Source organism: Zonotrichia leucophrys, chromosome 3 (assembly GCF_028769735.1).
Source record: "Zonotrichia leucophrys gambelii isolate GWCS_2022_RI chromosome 3, RI_Zleu_2.0, whole genome shotgun sequence".
In the NCBI taxonomy this organism is placed as follows: domain Eukaryota; kingdom Metazoa; phylum Chordata; class Aves; order Passeriformes; family Passerellidae; genus Zonotrichia; species Zonotrichia leucophrys.
The window spans coordinates 100808087-100831348 of record NC_088172.1 but is presented as its reverse complement, the minus strand read 5'-3'; the positions used below and the strand labels follow the sequence as shown (position 1 = coordinate 100831348).

General features: G+C 44.2%; 2 protein-coding genes across 6 annotated transcripts in view; one reads left to right on the top strand and one right to left on the bottom strand.

Moving 5' to 3' along the window:
• Positions 1 to 13570, top strand: part of RIN2 (Ras and Rab interactor 2) — a 62856-nt gene extending 49286 nt beyond the window's left edge. For all 3 annotated transcript variants that reach the window (XM_064709616.1, XM_064709615.1, XM_064709617.1), the window contains 4 exons: positions 4276 to 4581; positions 7439 to 7570; positions 9632 to 9795; positions 12657 to 13570. In XM_064709616.1, coding sequence (XP_064565686.1) covers positions 4276 to 4581; positions 7439 to 7570; positions 9632 to 9795; positions 12657 to 12974 — 920 coding nt within the window. In that variant the 3' untranslated portion in view covers positions 12975 to 13570. The remainder of the gene's footprint in view (positions 1 to 4275; positions 4582 to 7438; positions 7571 to 9631; positions 9796 to 12656) is intronic.
• A 6027-nt stretch (positions 13571 to 19597) lies between these two features.
• ACSS1 (acyl-CoA synthetase short chain family member 1) overlaps positions 19598 to 23262 on the bottom strand; it is a 35454-nt gene continuing 31789 nt past the window's right edge. For all 3 annotated transcript variants that reach the window (XM_064709614.1, XM_064709612.1, XM_064709613.1), the window contains exon 14: positions 19598 to 22582. In XM_064709614.1, the coding sequence (XP_064565684.1) occupies positions 22409 to 22582 (174 nt within the window). In that variant the 3' untranslated portion in view covers positions 19598 to 22408. The remainder of the gene's footprint in view (positions 22583 to 23262) is intronic.

Genomic DNA, 23262 nt, shown 5'->3' with positions numbered 1-23262 from the left:
CTTGAAAAACTCATGCCAGCTGGTTTTTTCACTGTGTTACTTTTTTAGGTGCTTGTACATTTGTCCTGGTGTCCTGTCCTTCGTTGTTGCATCTTTTCATGTTGAGCTCAGTCTCACAAACATGTCCCTCAGTGCCCCTCCTTTCACCACAGCAGTGACAGGACAGGGCAAGCAGGAAGCAGTGGTGCAAGTACTGAGCAGAGGCTGGGACCAGGTTCTGTTTCTGACCATCCCTTGGATTTCCTTTGGGACTTTTCTCCTGCTTCTTTTCTCTCCTGCTTCTTCAAGAGAAAACCTGTGCTTACCACGCAGCTACAGCATGAGTTTTAAGTAACTCACAGCTGCTTAAAGCAGAACACACCTAGCACAGATAGCTGTGATTTTTTGGTGTGTGTTTCTGTAGGCTAGATGAGGGGAGGCTTACTTTCATCCCTAGTTGCTTGGTCTCTGCCACCACTGCCTGTAGATCAACCACCTCAGTTTTCAGGGTTGTGCTGATTATCAAGGAATATAATGTGGGTTGTGTGAGGTCCTGGTCCTGTGGAGGAGCTTGCCATGTCTGCACCCACCAAGAAATGGGTGCTTGGCCATCACTCTGTGGTATTCCAAAGCAACTTTGTGCTTTCAGCTGCCAGGCAGTGTGACCTGTGCAGGACTGGGCCTTTTTGTGGTGGCTCTCAGGCTCACTCAGTCTGCTGCTGACTCTCATTGCCCTGGTCAATGGTTTGGCCACGGTGAACAGGGCTTGAGTGTAAATTGGGGGACTGGAATGGGACAGTCATGTCAGCAATAGTTGGTAGGTAGGAGGAAAACAGGGCCTGGAAAAGGTGAGAGCGTGCCTAGAGTTTGGGGAAGTGAGGGCTGTAAGGAGGCTGTGTAAGGACACTGGCAATGACTAATGTGTTGTCTTGTCTAGATGCAGACTTTGTGTGGTTGGCAGCAAAACAAAAATAGCATGTCAGCACAGGATACAGATGTGTTTCCACAAGTTGCAACGAAACTAGCTGGCTGGCCTTTACAATTCATTTATCAAAGCACTTCCAGTTCCCATTTTGAGGCTACAGGCTAATTATAAGCATTTCAGGAACGATACACAGTGTTCAGCTGATATTATATTCAGTTAAAAAAATTATCTGTTTTGGTTTTGGAGTTGTAAGCATCCTGGGAGGATATTTGAAAACATGCATCTGAAATAAACAAGTTTTTTTGCTGATTTGGATCTTAAAAATATACAGAGATGTTAAGGTAAAAAATAAGTCCTCAATTCACAACTTAGATAATGATTTGCCCGGGAAACCCTCATATAATTTTTTCTGGCTCTTAAAAGTCAAACAATGAAAACTGCTGCTGGCTGAGAATTGGTTTGTGGGATCTTACCCAAAAACACCTTTCTGTGAAAGCAGCCAGAAGCAACAGTGCTGAAGAAAGGAATGGATGGTGGCTGGGTGGTCTGGCCCCAAAAATGCTCATAGGTGCCATGACACTGAATGTTGTTCTAAGATTCAAATCACAAGAAGTGCTGTCCTTCCAGGCTTTAATAATAATGTAATTTTTTTTGTAAGCTTTGTATTTATTAGGATACATATGGGTATTATTGTTGACCATTAAAAAACAACCCAGCCCTTATCAATCTTGTTGCAGTTAGCCTCACCATCTTGTTAGATTTTGCCACTTTTTCATTTGAGGGCAGAACTCAGTGGTTCTCACGTGTGTGCCAAGAATTCATAAAGGAGAAGAAAAGGTTGTGTGTTGTTTTGAGGGTTTTTTGTGTGTGGTTTGAAGGATTTTTCAGTTTGTTGTGGTTTTTTCTTTGTTTTGTTGTGCCTGCGTGGAGCTTTGAGCACAGCCACGAGTTACATGATCCTTTCCTCTGTGCTGCTTCAGAATTATTTCAAGTTTCCATGGAAACTGTGGAAATGTGATGGAGTAAATTTCAAAGCAATTTCCAGGCACTGGAAATTGGATTACAGATTTTGGATCTTGTGACAAAATAGCAAATGTGAAAGAAATCTCCTTGCCATCTTGCACAGCTGTAAAAGTCTGCATGGTTCATCTGTGGAAGTGGCACTGCCTTTGGAAGGGTTGAGGGCAGAAACCCTGAGCATCCAAGGAGCACAGCCAAGGACTGGGGCTCTGGGGAGGAATTTTGTCTCCCAGCAGCATCCAGCTCCTGTGGGATCTGGGCAAGCCCTGCTTCTGCCTCCTGTTCCTGTCTAGCATCAGTCACATCCAGAAACACACTGAGTTTCCCAAGGCTCCTGTGAACAGATGTTGTGATGACCCCTCTTTATTGAGATGAAGGATGGTTTGTGCTCAGTATTCATCTACAAAACTTCCAGTGGAAGAGTTCAGCTTTCATGGGGACAGAGCTCTCTCACTTTGCATTACAGAATTATGAGATGTTTAGCAGCACCAAGTGCTTTAATAAACAATCCCAGGTGCTTGGAATGCACAGTGCAGAGGTGTTCCTCTTACAAGCAAAGCAGTTGGTGTTTTTCCTATTTGAAAAAATCAGGTTGTAGAAATAAAACAAGCTGAGTTGCCAAAAAAATAGTCATTAGTGAAGATAGCAAGGAATTATTTGTATACTCTAGAATAGAAATTTAGCTAGCCAGTGTACCTGTGGGTGAGACTCGTGTGTTTTCTTGGTGAAAAATTGTTTCTGCAATTGTTTGTGTCCCATGAGCCCTGAGGATTGCTTTGATGGCAGGGAGAGGCAATTTCTGTCTCTGTGCAAAAGAATGATGCTTCTATTTACCTGGCTGGTTTGGTGCTGATTGTGTGGCTCTACCAAGTACAATAGGTAAGGATCAGTCATTTGAAGTGTTGCCACTTGTTAGCATTGCTAATTGATGGCACTGATCTGGTGGGAAGCTGGATCCAGCCCTTCTTGTGTGAGAAGCACCAAGAACATATCTCAGACTGATCATGCTTTTTCCAGTGCTTTTACTGACAAACACAGAAAAAATGCTACATATGAAGTCAGGGCACCATAGGATGAGAAATGTGTGTGTGAAGGGTGTTTATATGGGAAAGAGAGGGATGGAGACCCAAAAGGAAAAAGGGCTGGACACAAGAATATGATAAATGAAAGAAAGAAGCAAGAAAACAGAATAATGCTTGTTTGGAGAGTGTGTGTGTGTCTGTGTAAATACCAAGCCTTAGAAATAGTACATGATTAAAAAAACAACAAAACAAAAGGGAGGGAGAGTAGAGAGAAAAGAAAGAGGCTGTAGTCTGAAAAAACCACAGAAGTACAGGCAGAGAACCTGGGATGGGCATGAGGTTTAATGAAGCTGTAATGAGTCACTGTTACTCACAAGAATGTCCACTGCTAATTTGTGTAAAGGTGTGACCTGGCAGTGACACAGCCTCTCCTGCGTGCTCTCTGTCCTTGTGTCCCCTCTGCCTGCTCCAGGCTCTGGAACTGCCCCACTTTGATGGCACAAATAATTGATTTAACTTAAGAACTAATGTAAGCTGTCTTGCCATAAGGATGCTGAGAAAGGAAATTAGCTTTTAAAGAGCAAAGAGCTTTCTCTGTTGGCACAGTCCATACTATGAAAATGGAGAATGAGGCTTACAGAAAAACAGGAGTAGAACAAGAATTAAAAATAAGTCCTGAAGTTAGCAGTTACTGTGCTATGTGCATACAATTGCCAAAGAACTTCAAACTTGATGACAAAGCTGTATATAAGCTTGTGTGATGAAATCTGAAGCTGGAAAAACACAGCTTGGTTTTCATTTATAGTTTAAAGCCTGTAATCTGCCCAGCTTCATAAAGATCCTGACAAAGTTGTGCCAAGTTTTAGGAAATCTTTGTTGAGTTATAGTTTCCAATGGAAACTATGCAAAAAGAACAGGCTTTAATGCCAAAGGAGACAAAAATTATGATTTTGAACGTGTTTCACGTTAAGTTTGGGAGTTAAAGCTAAACTTAAAGTAAAATAAAACTTGCAGACTTCCAAGCAACAAAAGAAAAGCTTTAATAGACCCACAGCTTTTTTTTTGTTTGTTTTTGTTTTAACCATCTGTAGTCTGTCTGTGTGGGTGTGGGTTTTTTTATTTACCACATTGCCAGAAATGACAATTCAATACAGATTCTGCTCTGCCTCCTGTTTTCATGTTAACAAACATCTGGAAACTCAGCTTGTGTAATAAATGGGCCTTAGAAAGTAAGTTTTGCTCGACAGGGTCTCTTCAGGGAATGGTTGTGTTAATGCTGGCTCTGCTTTAGAGGGGGAAGTCAGCTGGATTTGTGTTTTCCTGTTGCAGATGTTGTGCTGGAGAAGGCCATGCATAAGTGCATTCTGAAGCCTCTGAAGGGTCACATTGAAGCGATGTTGAAAGAGTTTCATACCACAGATGGTTCCTGGAAACAACTGAAGGAAAACCTGCAGCTGGTGAGGCAGAGGAATCCTCAGGAACTGGGTGTGTTTGTCCCAACACCAGACTTTGTGGACGTTGAAAAGATTAAAGTCAAGTTCATGACTATGCAGAAGATGTATTCACCTGAGAAGAAAGTCATGCTGCTGCTGAGAGTTTGCAAATTGATTTACACTGTTATGGAGAATAACTCAGGTATGGTGCTTCTGGTAGCTCAGGTTCACTGATATCTCACACCTGATGTTCAGCTCTACTGCTGAAGCTCTTGCAGCTTCTCCTTGCCCTTTTGAGAGGAATTCTTGCTCTCTCCTTCTGACCTGCTGTCTCTGGACTGTCTGGCTGCATATCTTAAAAACTCAGTCTGAAGCAGAGTTGTTGTCATGGGTGGAGTGTGGGCTTCAGGCAAAGTTGAGTAGAGAAGCCCTCCCATGGTGCAGGAAGGACCCTCATGGTTTCTGAACTCCTCAGAGAGGAGCCTGGGTGCAGCTGGATTCAGTCTTAGCCCAGGCTTTGTCAATGGTTTAAATTCCAAGGAATTATAGAGGTGGGATTGAACCTTTGTACAACTCGATCCTACAGGATTAAGGATGACAAACCACATATAGTCATATAAAATGAATTATTTATTATGATAAATTGTTAGACCAAAAATATCTTCATCTAAATTATCTACTACACAGTGTAGAAGTAAAAGCTACACTGTTTTGATATAGTGCATTATACTATACTAGATTATACTAATCTAGTATAGTATAATGCACTAAATCAAAACAATTATAATAAAGAAATTATATTAAAACTAGCAAAAAGACCCAAAATGATTACTGAGTAGAGATTGATGTTTCTTAACCAGGGGGGCCAAATCTCTTTTGCTCCTCGAGGAGTGGCTGTCAGGGGTGTTCCCACCCAAGGGAGGAGTGTCCACACACACTCCCAGAAAGGAAATATTAGAAGATCCTGCTGTTTGAAAGCAGGACTGGACTTTTAGAGTACAAAGTGATTGACTGTCAGCCAGATACCTCCATGCCAGCTGTGTCAGCCTCTGTGTTTTTAGATGAGGATACCATACTCTATCTGCCACATCACTGTCAGGCTGTTTAACTTTGGGGTTGATGAGTCAGACTGGGTTTAGCATAATTCAACACCAAAAGCAGCATGACACCACTTCTTAGTTCACCATTGATAACTTTGCCAAACAGGGCATTGTTTTACCTCATTCCAGGCAGAGCATCCTGCAGATGTGAAGTAATTGAAAAAGAGCAACTTTTCTTAACTGTAGGCTTTTGAAGTTGCCTGGCAGAAAGACTGTCCTGTGAGCCTTGAATTTAACATTGATTCTAAATGAGTATTTTTCTGCAAATTGTAAATACACCATGTATTTAGCTATTGTCATTCAATAGCATGTATGCAATATGAGAACTACAATGGTTTTATCTTAATGTGTGGAGAAAAGCAGCCTCTAAGTATTTTTGGCTTGCTGTGCCACTGAATGTTCTCATTTGGACACTTTCTGTCATGCTTTTGGAACAGAAATTACATCTATTTCTGCACTGTCGTAAGAATCCAAAAGCACCTTTGAAACCTAAATAATGAAATGGCACTACAGGCCAGTCAAGACCTACTGAGCAGTCAGTGCTCCAAGATGCTGTGCTAGATGGCATGAATTTATAGGTACAACTGTGACATTCTCTCTCGCACACTGCTATGACAGGTCATGAGCTAAGGTGTAGCAAAGCTATGGTAATGGGAGATTTTTTCCCCCTAAGTGAGTATGAGCTGCTGCAGGTGCTTGGCAGTTTTCTTTCTAAGGAAGCTCTGCATGTGCAGCTGGGTCTGGTGCAGATCAAGACACCTGCTTTCTTTGGAGATTGGAGATTAATGATGAAAGCTCATGGCTGTTAAAGCCCCCCAAATACTTTTACAAGAGCTCCTGCCCAGCTTATTACTGCATTTCAAAATTCTGCATTTTAAAAGTGGATATAGGGATCTTGGCCTGAAGTTGTGTGAACTCATCTCTCCATACTGTGATGTGATTGCATTGAGTAAGGTATTTCCAACATGCACAAGGAAAATACTGAGAGGCTGCTGCTGGTCAAGTGCTGCACTGGGAGACTTGGGCTGAGATGTGGCAAGTGCTCATTGGGCTGTCTGGTTTTGGCATGTGAAGTTTGTTAAACGTGGCATTGAGCCAGCAGCTGTTTGGGTATCTATCCTTCCAGCCAGGTAAGTGCTAGCTGGAGCATGTGCCTCAGCTGGTGTCACTTAAATTCCACCAGAGCTGTGAGCTGGCTCCTGCTCTGGGCAGTTCTGAGTGACCTTCACATCCATTCTGCAGTGAATTTTGCCTGACCCAGAGATTTGGCCACATTGGGATTTCTGAACAGAAAGTCAGAATGCAGGAAAAGTGCCAGGAGCACAGACAGGCTTAGGTACAGCACAGTCTGTGGATTATTGTCATTCCAGGCCCTTCAGTCACTCCCCATCTTTCCTGTAGGCTCCCTTCAGGTGCAGCACCTGGTGTTTGTAGAACACCTCTCTGGTGTTTTTGACAATTGTCTGTCAAGGCAATGAGTTGAGTTTTCTTGTCAAATCTATAGGCTTTTATATTCAGGCTTCTCTGCTGTGGGATTCATGCTCAGAGACTGGTGTTTGTGTCTGGGTGCTTCCAGAAAGTGGATCAATCCCTGGATATATAAAGAAAATGCCTATTCCTCAGCTCTTAGGCAATGGTAGCAGGGCAGGTGAAGGTCAGGCCAGACTGGCAGGGCAGCCTGTTCAGCACTTCACCAGCTGAGCTGCTGCCAGGGTGAGCCCAGTATAATTTCTGAATTTCCCTTGCATGCCTCAATGTGTGCATCCTGCTTGTTTGAAGGACAGGACTGAGCTTGTCTCCTGTACAGTGAGTGCCAGGTGCTGTTCTCTCTGCTGCACATTGGTGACTTTAGGAGGTTCTGGAGTAGAGAAGGCACAAAAGAGTGTTTTCCTTTCAGACATGGGAAACTGGTAAAAAAATGTGGTTTGTCTCTCACTGCCTGTGTTCCCTTCCACCCAGGGAGGCTGTATGGAGCTGATGACTTCTTGCCTGTGTTGACATATGTGCTAGCCCAGTGTGATATGTTGGAGCTGGATACCGAAATCGAGTACATGATGGAGCTGTTGGATCCATCCTTGCTGCATGGAGAAGGTAATTATTTATTTTTATAGAACTGCCTGAAAGACTAGTTGAGTTCTGTTTGAGTAGGAATCCTATTAAGGGGAGACCTAATGACAGTGTAACCAGAGAATGTCATCATCATTTCCACTGCTGGGGCAGCTTGCAGAGCACAAGCTGGAGTGGCTGGAAAATCTGCTGCTGTGTGATGCTTTGTGAGCAAATACATTGTTTCCAATCAGTTTTGACTCAGCAGGCAAACACATGTGCAGGTGCCCAAAGGCCTGAGCCTTTTGTGCCTGAAAGTTTCCTGAGGGGATTTATGGGGCAGCAGCACTCAGCAAATTGTGAGGCACATAATAAGACTTGGGTTATGTGCCTTGTGATGACCTCTGGGGGACTTCCTTGCACCTTTGCAGAAATGCTTTTGAGGATATTGCCCCTTTTTAATGAACTTTGCTTCTTCCCAGCATTTGCTTCTCACAAAGTGTTTTTATGAGCTCTAGCAGTATGTTTCCTGAGGCATTTCTTGAATGAGGGCTAAAGTCTGCTGGAGGCAAGAAAATCTGCCTCTGCTGTTCCCATGGCAGTATTTTTAATAAAGAAGTTTTCTGCAAGACCCTGGTAGGTCCCAGAAGCTAAAAGGTTTATGAGGAGGTTTGAAGGCTCTCGCAGCCAAGCTTAACTGTGTGTTTGGGTATATATGTGTGTTTCCTGTTCCTGCTATACCTTGCTTTCTGAAATTGCTTTGCATGTACCCTCTTGCATGCTGTTATGCCTGGGAGAATCATGCCATAATTCCCTCAATTTGGCACTAGTCTGCTCCTTGCTTGGTGTACAGAACATCCTTGGGTGCATTGCTAGGACTCTTAGCATGGAAAATACTTGAGATGTGAAGCTGGAGATCATTAACATGCTTGAAAAGCAGAAAGGTTTATTGGAATATTAAGTCTTGCTGTTTTGAATGCAGCAAGGAAAGTCTGTCTGTTGGTTGGGCCTGTCATTGGCACTAGCTCAGCTCTGCTGTGCAGAGAAAATTGTGTAGGGCTTTGGGGTTGGGCATTTCTACTGAAATGTACTGTCCAGTTTGTCTAATGGGTCTTGCATGAATTTTATGTGTTCATCTTATTGCAGAGCTAAAGGCTGAGAGGGAATGCTGTCAGTAATACAGAAAATACTACTGTGGGCATCCCATGCATCTCTGAATGCCTCTGAATAGACTGAGCACTCCCACCCAAATAGTTGCCTTTAAAAAGAAAAGACAGCTTGTCTTTTGTTTCTCCTGGTTGCTGCAGAGTGTTGCCTCCTGTTGAGACTCTTTTACTTTGTGATCCACAGCTTCTTTTGTGCATTGGCAACTCTGTTGTTGCTTTAATTTGTTCTCTACTCATGTTATAAAGGGGGAGTGTGCAGGACTGTACACACCATCTCCTGAATTAGCTGGATATTCTGGAGAAAGATAGATCAGTAGTTGTTTTAAAAATAAAGGCAACTCTTTGGGTTGATTCCAGAGTACAAGTCTCACACTCAGTTGTTGCTTTATTGCCACTGAGAATGGTTGCGTTTAAGTTGATGAACAGGGTTAGATTGTTTTTTACTTTGTTTCAACAGCCATGTTTATTTCATCTGCCTCTGAAGCCTGGGAAGAAACCAAAACACTGTTAGAAAATTGTTTAGAATAAAGCTGGTGTTCCAAGGTTGGAGGAGTAAATATTCAGGAGTAAAGGAGTTACAAGAGTTGTTGGTTTTCCTGGCTTTTACAAAGATGGGGCAACTGAGAGGAGTTTTAAAAGATTTTATTCTCTTATCAGTCATTTAAGGAAATGGCTTTTCAGCAGGAGTGGACCCAAGGTTCCACTGTGCAATATGGAGCACATGCAACCCCTGCATGTCTGTGAGCAGCTGAGAACACACCCTCCAGTGCTGTGCAGGCCAGGGAGGGTTTCCTTTTGTGTGTAAATATTCTGGCAACTTTCATATCTGTGTGTGTGGCTGGGTGCCTCTCTGTGGGTATTTATATATATCTCAAAGAAAACTGCCTGCACTTGTGACTGTGACCACTCTGAGAAGTTCTTCCCTTGCTGTCCTTCACAGGGGGCTATTACTTGACCAGTGCTTATGGGGCACTTTCACTGATCAAGAACTTCCAGGAGGAGCAAGCTGCCCAGCTGCTCAGCTCAGAGGCCAGAGACACGCTCCGGCAGTGGCACAAGAGGAGGACAACAAACAGGACAATACCTTCAGTTGATGATTTTCAGGTAGAGCTTAGGGCTGAAGTAGAAAATGGGATGATTGTGTTGCTGGAAATACCTATTTGAGAGGTGTCATTTGTAGCAAATTCCCTTGATGCTACAAGTGGAGTGAAACAGTGCTGAGATTACAGGTGGCAAATTTGCTTCTTTGAAGTCTTGGCACTCACTTTTTATCAAACAGTTTCATTATGATGGTCTGAAGAAAACACTAAATAATAGAGCTTTCTTACCTTCCTTTTTAAGTCATGTGAAGCAAGGACAAACTGCATTGTATCTTAGATTCAGCTTTTTTGCACACTTTATTGTTCAAAAGATAAATCCAGATTTCCAGGGGTATAAATCAGCCCAGCTGCCCAGCAGCCAGTGATGGCTAAAGCAGGTAGAAAAGAGGAGAGGTGGGAGAAATGTTCCTCAACAGTTTTGAAGTAAGCAGGCTGCAGAGTTTTGTGATATAGAAGTCCTCACATTTTTCTTTTTTGTCTTTTTTTTTCTTGTTTGTCCCCTGTATTTTGTACTGCTCTTCCAGAGCAGGGCAGTACCTTCACCTGGAGAATAACAAAGCAGTGGTTATCACTCCATCTTCTGTGCCCAGGCCTGCATCTCTTCCATCTGCTTTGGACTGACTGTTAAGGTGCAGCAGTTTGTGAGCTGAAGGAGGGGAGGGAGTTGGAATTGGGAAGAGAGGATTTGCTCCTGGGAGTTCAGCAGTCTGCAGTTAGGAAGAGGAGAAGCCATTACAAGCAGTTCCAGTGCCCAGAGCCTGTCCATCTCCCTGGGATCCACCTTCTGTTCTCCTGACCTGTACTTAGGTGTCAGATTCCAGCAGCTGGAGTCTTTGTTCTTTCTGCCAAAACTCTGCACTTTCCATAGGCGCATCCAGCACCTTTATTTCTGCTTGGTGAGGAAGTGACAGAAGATTCTTTCTGCAGGATTTTGTAGGAAGTTCCATCTTCTCTTTCTCTGCAGATGAACTTGGTGCAGGCTCAGTGTTCACTTGGATGCAGGAAGATGCAGGGGGCAGGGAGGAGCAGGCACTGAGTGTGTCCAGTGCTTCTCCTGCTGCTCTTTCAAAAGAGAGCCTGGAATCAGTGGATCCCACCACCCTCAGGATGTGCTTGGCACAAATGCAAGTGTTTTGCTCTCTGCTCAGAATGGCAATTTTCTCTCTTCTCTCTCTGAGTCTTGCAGTCCTGAAATGGAGCACCTGGCCTACAACCAGCATGGAACAAACATATCTGCAGCTCCAGTCATCCTCCTCCAGGGAATCAGGGTGTGGTCATGGCATTTCTGTGCTGCAGTCTCACAGCCTTGCTGGCTCTTGGGCCCTGGAGGCTGTTTTTCTACCTTCCCTAAATGGAAAGAAAAGCAAAAACCCCAGTGCTTTGATGATGATGAAATACAGCTTTCTGGGCATCTGTAAAAAAACTTCAGCCTTTCCTTCCAGCAATCCTGTCCATCTAAAAACTTGTGCTTTTCAGGTCTTGTGTGTGGTAGCTTAATTAAAAATTAAATCTGGTGTGTTTTGCCATATTTAGGGCTGGGTTTTTTCTACAAGTTCTTCAGGTAAAAAAAAAGACTTAGTTCTCTTCAGTCGGGTTCAGTCCCAATTTTTAGAATCTATTGCAGAGGTTTAGTGTTCAGTCTTTGTGGTATTAAGAAATACTTGATAAGACAAGAGTGCTCTTTGAAACTTAAGTCATTGGAAGATTCTTTTCAGTTCTACCTTTCAACAGCTTATTTCTGTGAGAGGTAAACCTCTACCAATGGGATTTTGCACACTTTATTTATTCAGCATACAAACCATGGGTGCCAGCCCAGTCAATAAACAACTCTTTCTCCCTTCAATTTTTTCCACCTCCTTCAATCTTACTGCAATTTAGTCTTTAATTCCAGCTATTTTTTTTCTTTTAAAACTGTCTCTGGTTTAGAGACAATTTTTGGAGAAAACACTCTGGAATTAACATTTCTCTAAAGAAAATGAGTTTGGGCACTCCTTTGCCATCAATAGGAAAGGAATTTCTTGGATGAAAGTGACAAAAACAATTTATTTCAGAAACAAAGTGCCCACAGGGCAGGCAGGGAGAAAATTAATAACTGTTAGATACTCAAGCTCCTCGCTGCTGTTGGATTTTGAGCTCCCTCTTTAGCTGGCGTGGCCTCCCCCAAGGTCCAGAGCCAGGATGCAGCATCCAGCTCCCAGCAGTGGTCTGGTTATCACACCAAAGCTGAGCCAAGCAGTTCCAGAGGAAGGCACACAAGTCACTGGAGGATTGCTGTTGCAGTCCCAGGAAAACCTCTTGCCTCAGCTAATAAAACCAGGGTAGCCCAAAGCAGAAATGTGACTCCCTCCACACCACAAAGCCAAGCACATGGGGAGTGAGTGCCTGAACACAGCCCGTGCCAGAGCTCCCCCAGCTCACAGCCCTCCCCTGCACCCAGCCTAAAGCTCCAGGACCCATTTCTGGGCATAAAGCAGCCCATGGGGGAATACAGTATTACCATAAAATCACCTCAAGATGCAAACAAACAGGAAGCAGATGAAACTGCATTTCCATGTGGGGCCTATTTAGAATGTATCCGTGTGTCAGTTTCTACAGGAGGAATCCAGCTTTTGCCTCAAGATCAGGTGCATTTACTTGAATGTTGCAGAGTAAATTTTCTTTCTGAATCCCTGTAAAGCTGTTCTGTGAAGCAGGGTTAGGCCAGGCTTGGACACCAGGCTGCAGCTCCATGGGATGGCCATAAGGAATCACCAGAGTGTGTTTCACAGCTGGAGCAGGGAGAGGCTTGCTGTTTGTTGCTGACTTTTCATTTTTCAGAGGCTAAGGACTTTTTTGACTTCCTGATGTCTGCTTTCTTGTTCACAGAACTACCTTCGTGTTGCATTCCAGGAGGTTACCAGCGGCTGTACGGGAAAGACTTTGCTAGTAAGGCCATACATCACTACCGAAGATGTCTGTCAGCTTTGTGCTGAGAAGTTTAAAGTGGCAAATCCAGAAGAATACAGGCTGTTTCTTTTTATTGATGACACCTGGCAACAACTGACAGAGGATACCTACCCTCAGAAAATCAAGGCAGAGTTGCACAGCCGTCCTCAGCCCCAGGTTTTTCACTTTGTCTACAAGCGCCTTAACAGCGACCCATATGGGGCCATCCTTCAGAACAGCCACGACTCGGCTGCTTAGAACCAGCAACCTGCCATTTTTATATCTGTTCCTTGGTAATTGTTACAAACATCTTTGTTGGCTGCCTTCCTTAGGAGCTAAAACGTGCCTTAAACCTGAAGTGCCTGGTGAAACACGTGCTGACAGTTCTGATGTCGCTTACAGGACCCAGGGGCACTGTGCACGTGGCCAGCTATGCAGAATATTCCACCAGCAAGTCTTGAGGAGACAGCCCATGAGCCTGCATTTCCTGTACCATGGGCTCTTTTGCAGCATATTCTACTGTGGCCTTTCACAGGTCTTGGCTGTAGTGTGCAAAATACAATTTTCTGCCACTCCTTTATTTCCCCAGCTGTCACTTGCATTTGAATCCGAGTGCGTCCGTGGGCTGGGGTGAGCTCAGTTCTGCCAGCAGGAGTTTGACAAGACTGTCCGATGCAGGGCATCAGTTCACTCAGCATTACCTGGATGGTTGCATCCTTGTCTAATTTTTTTGATTACAGAAAATTGTCATGTTTATATATATATATATATATATATATATATAAAATAGATATTTTATAGCAGTTGCAGGTAAACTGTCAGGGTTGGTTTTTGAAATATTTTTTTAACTAAAATATTCTATAATTATGCATGTGATTTTTAACATTTAATACACAAGAATAAATCTCTTGCTGGTTTTAGAGTCTTGCATTGATAGTCTGTGTGGTTTCTCTTCTTCACCTGTTCCAGGAGAATTCTTAGGAAACCTCTGTACCCTTGAGGCAGTTTTGCTGTCTGTTCTCAATTGTCTTCTGAAAATCAGACCATTTTATTCATTGTGCTTTGCAAAACACATCCTAGCATCTCATCACATTCATTCTGAGCACACTGTGTGTTTGGCCTTCTGCCTTTTCCTCTGTCCTTCTCCATGCTCCACTCCTGTTCCTCTTTTATTCTGTGTGGTGCTTTCCATGCCATTCTTTCCACTGGATACTTGTGAGCCACTCCCTGTCCCTGTTCTTTTTAATCCCTCTCTGTAATGCTGCCCATCCCAGTCTGGTTTTCTTTGGTTGGTTGTTTTTTGATTTTGAGGGTTTTTTGGGGTGGTGTTCTTGATGTGGGTTTTGTTTCTTGGGGTTTTTTTGTTTGGTTTGGTTTTTTTTTTGTTTTTTTGTTTGTTTGTTTGTTTTGTTATACCTTACTTGTATTTCTTTTTTATTCTTGGTGGCTCTGTGGTGCTCCCATGTGCCATTGTTTCTCTACTGGATCCTTGTGTCCCGTTCCCTGTCCCTATTCTTTTTTAATCCCTTTCTGTTATGCTGCTCATCCCAGGGTGTGTTGTTGTTATTTTGGTTGTTTTTTTCAATTTCATTCTGCACCTCATTCTTACTTTTCTTCCTGTGTCATCTCTGCTTCCACTCTCTCTCTCTGCCTCTCTCCTCTGACTGTGGGGCTGGGGAGGAACTTCTGGGGGTTCCCCCATTCTTGTTGCAGCAGAATCCCTTTTGGGGGAGATGTACTCATGGAAAGGCCTTAAATAAAGCACCACACTGCTGTCCAGGGCAGCTTGACTCGTTCTGTGCCTTCTTTGGGGCTGAGGAAGGAAGATTGAGGGGGAGGAGGTGGAGATGGAGGGGCTCTGATGTCTTTTGGGGCACCCCAATGTCCCTAGGAGGGAGAGCCAGGCTGCAGCCGTGATATTTTCTGAAAAATCCTTTCCTTAGGATTTTTTCCTCCTGAGAAGCTGAGAGGCCTCAGGAACAAAATGTAAACAATGATTATCTGCTGCTGTGGACTGCAACAGGTGGGTCTGTGATTGGTCTCATGTGGTTGTTTCTAATTAATGGCCAATCACAGTCAGCTGGCTCGGACTCTCTGTCCGAGACACAAGCCTTTGTTATCATTCTTTCTTTTTCTATTCTTAGTTAGCATTCTGATGAAATCCTTTCTTCTATTCTTTTAGTATAGTTTTAATGTAATATATATCATAAAATAATAAATCAAGCCTTCTGAAACATGGAGTCAGATCCTCGTCTCTTCCCTCAACCTCAGACCCCTGTGAACACGGTCACACCAGGCTGTGGTGGAGGAGCAGGTGAATGGGGAATGAGGGGGATCATACTGGCCAGAAAATTCACAGGGACGGCTGGGTGTAGAATACCAAAACCTGTCAAATTTTTTGTTCTTATAGGTATTGGCAAAGAATTGGAATTTATCTCTAAAACCATTTGGAAAGAATGGTTTGGAAAGAATCTATCCATTCTGTTGTATACAGGAACGTAGGAGAAACTGACTAGAGATAGGTAGTTAATTTTTAAACCAATGTTACAACGTTTTTACCTAGGAAGGAACCAATCAAGTGCCCTGTGAAAAACACCAATCACTTGTTTTTAAAATTTTAAAAGTTTAATAGTAATAAAATGGTTATAAAAATTGTAATACAATTAGAGTAATAATAATTTGGACAATTTGAATTAGGACAATATGAGACAATAGAAACAAAGAGTTACAGACATCTGGGTACATTTTTCTGGTAACATGAGCCCAAAATAGGACTCACGATAACAACAAAGGATTAACCCTTCAAAGCAACAGCCTGTTGCATATTCATACACTTCATGATGCATAAATTCCATTCAAACACAGGATTCTGTCTGGTCAGTGCCACCTTCTTCCTCTGAATCCTAATGGCACCTTCGAGGCGGGAAGAAGTTCATTTCTTCTGATAACAGGGCAATAAATTCTTTTTCTCTCAAAGATTCACGTGTCCTGTGGCTGCTATCTCAATGTGATAGGATCTTTTCTTTTAAAAAAGTATCCTATACAGCATAGTTTCTATTTCAACATTTTTTATAACCTAAAACTCTATTTAACACAGTACCTAAGAGAATTAATACAGCATTACTTTTTAACACAACACATATAATATTCATTTGAATATTTGCGAAAAGCCAGTCATAAAATACATGCATTTTTCACACCCTTAAACCGCAGGAACAGCTGCTGGGTCTGAAGGGAATAAATAAATACCAAAGGCGCTCCGGCACCTTCGGCCTCCGTTCCCTGCCTGCCCCAAAGCGCGCCCAGCCCGGCGCGGGCAGGGGGCGGTGCTGCCGCCTTGTGGGCAGAGCGCGGCACTGCGGGCAGAGGGGAGCGGTGAGGCGGAGTTAGGAGGGCAAAGGGGCGCGGCCGGGCTTGAGCGGCCGCCGTGCGCGGTGGTGGCTGGGAACAGTGACAGCGGCGGGGCCCGCGGAGGCACGGTCGGGACAGAGCTGCCTTTTAAAGATGGCGAAGCGCCCGTGTACCGGGACTATGCATGAGCCGGGTCGGGCTCCAGCCACACTCAAAATGGCGGTCCCGGCAAGACCCCGGCATAAGCGTTGCCGCCGCTCCCTGCCGCGGCTTGCGGGGCTCCGGTGCCGCTGACCCCGCCAAACGTTTTGTCCCGTTGGGAAAGGCGGTGGAAAATCGCGCTGAGAGCCCGGCATCGTATCGAGGCCGGGTTGAGACAAACGACCCGAACTGGACAAACGCCTGTGTGAGGAGCGGGGGATGCTTAAGGCACCACAACAAAGATGGCGGCTCGGCCGGGAGTGGCTTCTGCCAGTACCAAAGGGGAAATCCGGGAGAAATGGCTGCTGGCTCCTGGCATCCTGGGCTTGCCAAGCAGGTTTTGTACTTGATTGCAAGGCAGTTTTCCTGCCTCTGCAGGGGGTGGAAACTGGAAAGGGGAGAGGAAAAAAGTCACTTTTACGCCACACCCAGTTGGTGTGAGCATACGCAATCGGCGTAGCTCTGCGCAATCGGCGCAGCTCTGTTCAGTCGGTGCGAGTATGCGCAGTCGCCGTAGCCGTGCGCATTCGGCGTAGCCCTGAGCAGTCGGTGTGAGTATGCGCAATCGGCGTATCTCTGCGCATTCGGCGTAGCCCTGCGCAGTCGCCGTAGCCGTGCGCATTCGGCGTAGCCCTGCGCAGTAGGTGTGAGTATGCGCAGTCGCCGTGAGATACGTGAAATAAGTACAAAACCGAAAAAACCCTTAAAGAAACCTAAATGAATTTTAAAACTAAAGTAAATAAAAAAATAAAATAAAATAAAATTTAAAGAAAACCAAAACACCAGGAAGGACATTTGAGCCACCCAGCAACCTCAGATGTCCCTCCCAGGGCATGGGGGAAGGAGCAGCAAGGAGCCCACACAGCTGGAGTGGGGCAGTGAGAGCAGCATAGCCAAAGCTCTCAGTGCTGATGGGGGCAGCTAAGCCAATTGTCACTTTTTTGGACACCTTATCTGCCTACTCTGCCCAGGACATGGCCCAGCAACAGGCAAGCTGGCATCAACCCTGCTTGCTCTTTTGCTCTGCTTCATTGTTCCAGGGGTTTATTTCCTGCTTTCTTTATTGCAGAGGCACCCAAACTCAACATAAACATGATCAGTGTTCAGTGGGCCAATATGATCAATGCAGCTGTAAGGTGTAAATTTGCCATGCAAAGTTCTCCTTTGTTCTGCAAGGGGTTTGTTTATTCCTGCTTTCTTTCCTGCAGACACACCCAAACCCAACATTACAACACCTGCCTCAAAACAATTCTCATTTTGACTGTCCCTGAGAGTTCAAAGCTATACTCAGAGCATTTCCCTGTCCCCAGGGACAGGCCCCAAGGCTGGGCTCTCTCCTGCACAGAATGAAGAAGAGCTGCTGCACTTGCCAGTGGCTCTGGGCAATCAGAATCTCATGATCAGGGCTTGGAATGCAGCTTTTGTACACACTCTGCCTCCTAAGCCCAGCAGCATTCCTGGGCATCAGCTACCAGCACCTCATGCTATGGAAATGGCACCGCTCAGCCTGCCAGTCTGGGAGGGCTGGAGGGCGTTGGGTGCTCATTTGCTGTCAAAAATAAATAGTTTTGTTGTTGTCATTGTCATCATTGGAGCGTTTCTTTCATCCTTTCATCCCTGGGCAGCAGGGGAGGCATGGCAGGGCCATCTTTTCTCTGTGCTTGGGTTGAGTTCAGGCAAAAGGCCCAGCAGCTGTAAATGAAGTTTGCAGCACTGATCTCTTAGGAACATCCACATTCCTGAACATCCACATTCCAGCTCACCCCAGAACCTTGGGACCTCCATTCCATGACCCCATCTAACTGTGAGGCTGTCATTCGTGGGAGTGCAGAAGACCGAGGCAGTGAAAAGTAAAATCACATCCCAAAAATTCAATCAGTATAAAAAGAAATTTGAGTCTTCTGCATGCCAGGCACAGGATGAACACTAAAAAGCACTGGGATCTACTCTCCCAGCCCCAATATACCCAAAAGCCAAAGTAAGCTGTCAGCTGAAGGGGAGTCAAGGCAGATACACAAAAGCTACAGAGAAACAGAAGCAAGAGTAAGAATGATCTGCCACAGCAGATTTTATTGCCACTGTTTGTAGGCTGGTAATTTTTGCACAGCCATGATCATTTCCACTGCAAAAGGTGGTTATGTCCCCAAATCCTTCTATCCCAGACAAAACAGGGCTGGGGTCACTGCCATGGAAAACATGATTCATCTCTAGAGTGAGCCAGAAGGCAATTCCCTGTCCAGAACTGTTTTCAAGGTGGAAAAGGATCATCTGTTCCTGAGTAATTGAAAAACAGAAACCTGTTGCTGAAATCAATTTCTGTGGCCTTAATTGGTCACAGAGGCAGCCCTTAAACATAATTGTGTTAGACCAGAAAACAGTCTCCACTTTTACCAGTAAATTATCAGTAAATAGATCAGAGCAGCTGTAGCACTGAGACAAAGTGAGGAGATGGACACCTGCTTTTCTGTGTCCTTCTGTGACTTGCCAGAGGGCCACAGGTGGCACTGGAACCTTTCCAAAAGCAGCTGCTGGAGATGGAAGGCTAAGGTGTTCATCCCCTCATTGCACCTATTGTTTTATCCAGGGGGCAGGCAGAGGGTGAACTCAGTCTTTCTCACTCCTTAAGGGACAGGACACCCTGCAGAGGATGTGTTTTGTGTCACTGACAAATGATCCAAGGCACCTGGGAAGAAATCCCTTCTCACCTGCTTGTCTCTGGAACAGCTACACACTTTGTACACAATGCTGTCTCTCGTGTTGCCCACACACACCCTGCTCTCACTCCTTCTACTTGTGCACAAAGCAAGGAACTGAACTATCCATATCAATTAATGGTAGTTAAATATTCCCACTCCTTATTCTCTGTTTGCATCACACAGGAAAACGTGTAAAGCTGTGGGATCTCAGGATTTATAGGAGACATGCAGCTTATTGACATCCAAACGTTCTTCAACTTTGCTCTTTTTTGCAGTGGCACTTTTTTGGCATTAACTCATTTCCTCTGAGCTACTGCTTAGGGAAAAGGAGCAAAGCAAAACAGCAATTTGGATCACAATTCATTCTGATCTCAAACTCCTTTGCCTTCCTTTGAAAGTTCAGAGAACTGAAAAGTCCCAGACCCTTGACAGGACAGGTCTGACACCTACAATGAAAAGCCAAACCATCACACCTATTTCCTTTACTGAAAATATGAATACAGAGATCAACGAAGACACTGGTTTTGGTAAAGGACAAGAAAGGTGTTTAAAGCATGATTATAAGTAAACAAAATTGAATTAAAGGCCTAACATTAGACTGTACAAAACATACTTCTAGACAGATGGAGCTTTCCCTTTATAGAATTGGAAAAATCATGGTCTGTGTCTGCACCTGGGGGGAAAAGCACCATGACCAGGTCTTGGCAAAGTGAGTGGGGAAACAAAAGCATACTGGCCCTTTGCAATAAATGGCAACAGGTAAAATTGACTTTGGATCTCTTTTAATGAAGATACAAAGGCAGTCTGACAAACAAAATGTACATCACTCATGAACACACAAAGGTTTAGAAAAATTCAACAATTCTGCTTTTCTAAATGAAGCAATCGCCCCCAAGTTTGTCCTGTGATCCCACTGATATCTGACCATGATTGGGGAAGATCAGCTTGTGTTAAGAGCCTTGCAGGCCTGGGAACTTCAGAAACTTCCTGGCATTTCAGGCACGGAGGAAACCAGCACCAATTCTGTGGGCCAGTCCCTCCCTGAGCCACAAGCTGCTGCCCATGAAGTGGAAAGCACTGTCACCACACACCAGGGCTGCTGCTGCTGGAAATGCAAACTCAGCTCGAGCCTGCAGGGAAGAGGCAACTGCTGCAGCTGGCAGACACAGCGGGTAGAAAGAAGAAATGGGGACTGCTCTGGATGGAAACTTTAAACTCTGGAAGGAAAATGTAAAATTTTGATTTCAATTTAAAGCTTTCTGTGAGTAGCCTACTTAGTAAGGCCACGGGCAGGAACAAATTCCACTAGATCAGACTGCTCACAGCCCCATCCAACCTGGCCTTCAACATTTTCAGGGATGTGGCACCCACAGCTTTCCATCTGCAGCACAGCTGTGCCAGCTGTGAATTCCTTGTGCTTCTGCAGCTTCCTGGCCAGCCTGGACCCTCCCTGGCAGCCATGGTCCCTAAGCCCATGCAAGCTGAGACAAAAGGGATGCAGGGGAGGGAGTGCACCCATCTCCCATTTTCTCTGAGTGCACCCATCTCCCATTTTCTCTGAGTGTGCCCACCTCTCATTTTCCCTGAGCAGAGGAATTGGATGACAAACGTCCCAAGGCACCAGAGCACATTGCTCCTCACACAGACAGTGCTCGTGAAAGTTCAGATGAATTAAACCATGGGTCTGTGACCACTGGGACAACACACAGGGAAATTTCAGGTCAATAAGACAAGGAAATTCTATGTCCATAATATAAGAAATGTTTTCTTGATTAAAGGAAAAGTGTATAATCTTGTTTAAAACAAATTTTTCTTCCTCCACATTGCTATTTCCGACTGTGTGGAGACAACTTGTTTAAACAAGTGAGAGCACTTTTTCTGTCAAAAGCATTAACTCTTGTCTGTTTCCCACTTGAAAATTACTTAAGGAAGCAGGTTGGGTTTTTTCTTTTTTCCATCGCAATGGCAATAAAATACTGTCTATCTCCTAAAATATTAACATCCTGTCAAACCTTCAAACCTTCTATCTTCAACTTCCCAGCAAGTCCACAGGGTGTCTACTTACCTTATGTAAATGCATTTCAGTCAGAAGGAGGGGATGTTTAATAAAGCATGGTATTCCTTACTGTATTATTCAGTCCCTAGAGACATTTAAAATATTTTTTTTTAAAAAAAAGCAAATGCAGCTGGTGGAACTCTGGGATCTAAGACACCACACCTGTCTTTGAGAACATATCACACTTCAAGCAGCCTGCTTCCCATTGTGGTGCCAGAATCTCTGCTGGCCAAAAAACTCCCCACACCTTTCCCAGTCCTACAGATCACCTCCCCATTTCCCTCCTGCCTTCCCTGCCTCCAGCTGGGAGCACAAATTGTCCTTCTGGTACACAATTCCCCTGGGAAAAGCAGTGTTGCTCCAATTAAATTCAGGAATAAGTAGCCCTACTAGCAAATTCTTCTGTACAGCCCAAATGTAAGGAGCACTTCAACTGGAATGTGGTCATGATAAAATGAGTCCAGAAATAAAACACTGACTACATTAATTGCAATCTTGAAAGCACAGGAATGACAAAGGCTGTTTTTCCCTGCTGTTCTGAGGTTGCTGGTCTGGAATGCTGCTTCACTTTCCAGAAGGCAAGAGGCACTTGTTTTAGAGGACTGTGCAGTTTGTGGCACTTAACTCTTTGGTAAATCTGCATGGCAGCAGTGCACTGAGGACATGTAGGAAATCCAGGCATTGGGGGATTTGTGGCTCCTTTTTGCAGCTGCAAGTGCTGGTGCTGGGTTACCAAGGTGGGACGTGAAGGGTCACAGGCTCACCATCTCTGGGAAGTCCCAGGATACGTGGTGGCAGCAACAAATCCACATGAGGAAAGGAGATATTAGAATAATGGGTAAAGTCAAGGAAGAATTATCAGAGTGGCCATGTCCTTCTCGTGTCCCTAGTAAATAATGCACATGAAACACCTTCTAGAATAGTCAGAATTGCTGGAAAGGCACCAGAGTTGCAGTGAAATACAGCTGCTTACACTCAGATATCCAAGCTGAAGGAAAACATTGAAGAAGTGTTTTCCAGGGCTTCTTTTAAAACAGCACGAAGCATGGTGTAAAAAACATTTCCTGTACAGTAACATTAAAAAGAGGAACATTAAAAAGAGCATCTGCATCTTGCTTTAGCTCATGTTAAATTTCAGCACAGCTCATGGAAACCACCAACAGCTGCTCTACACAGCCCTGAGCGCAATGAAAAGGAGTTCACTGATGGTGGAAAACTGGAGACTGCTCCTAGCCCTGTGCCATCCCAAAAAAAGGTGTGGATTGGAAAATGTTGTTCCCCTAGATGGAAACAGTTTTTTAAAAAAACACCAAGAGAGAGCTGTGCTGTTTGCCTGGTTATTTGAGACCTTCCGCATTTCTGAAGGAGAGAAATTCCAGAGCCGCCTGTTACGAGGAATTCTTCTCCTTGTACTTCTGGTAAGCATCCAGTATCTCCTTGACAACGCTTGGATCATCAAGAGTGGTGACATCTCCCATGTTGCTCGATTGCTCAGTCACTACTTTCCTCAGCAGCCTTCTCATGATCTTCCCAGATCGGGTTTTAGGGAGGCGCTTCACCACCTGCAAAGGAGGGAAGGATGAACCTTTAATGGAACTGGGGTTCTACTGGAAACCACACACAAGGAAATCTGGCTGGACTGTCCTAAGCCTGGCACATCCTATTTCATGGCCACAGCTCCTTTGAGGCTCCTGGGAAATGGATCATTGTGAAAAATGCATGTATTTTATGATTGGCTTTTCGCAGATATTAAAATGAATATTATATGTGTTGTGTTAGAAAGTAATGCTGTATTAATTCTCTTAGGTACTGTGTTAAATATAGTTTTAGGTTATAAAAATTGTTAAAATAGAAACGATGCTGTGTAGGATACTTTTTTTAAAGAAAGGACTGGCAGTGAGATAGCAGCCACTGGACACCTGAATCTTTGAGAGAAAAAGAATTTAGTGCCCTCTTATCAGAAGAAATTAACTTCTTCCTGCCTTGAAGGCGCTGTCAGGATTCAGAGGAAGAAGCTGACACTGACCAGACAGAATCTGTGTTTGAATGGAATTCATGCATCATGTATGAGGTGTATGAATATGCAACAGGCTGTTGCTTTTAAGGTTAATCCTCTGTTAACTGTGTCCTTTTTCGGGCTTGTGCTGCCCGGAATGTCCCTAACTCTTTGTATTTATTGTCTCATATTGTCCTAATTCAATTTGTCCAAATTATTATTACTCTAATTGTATTACTATTTTTA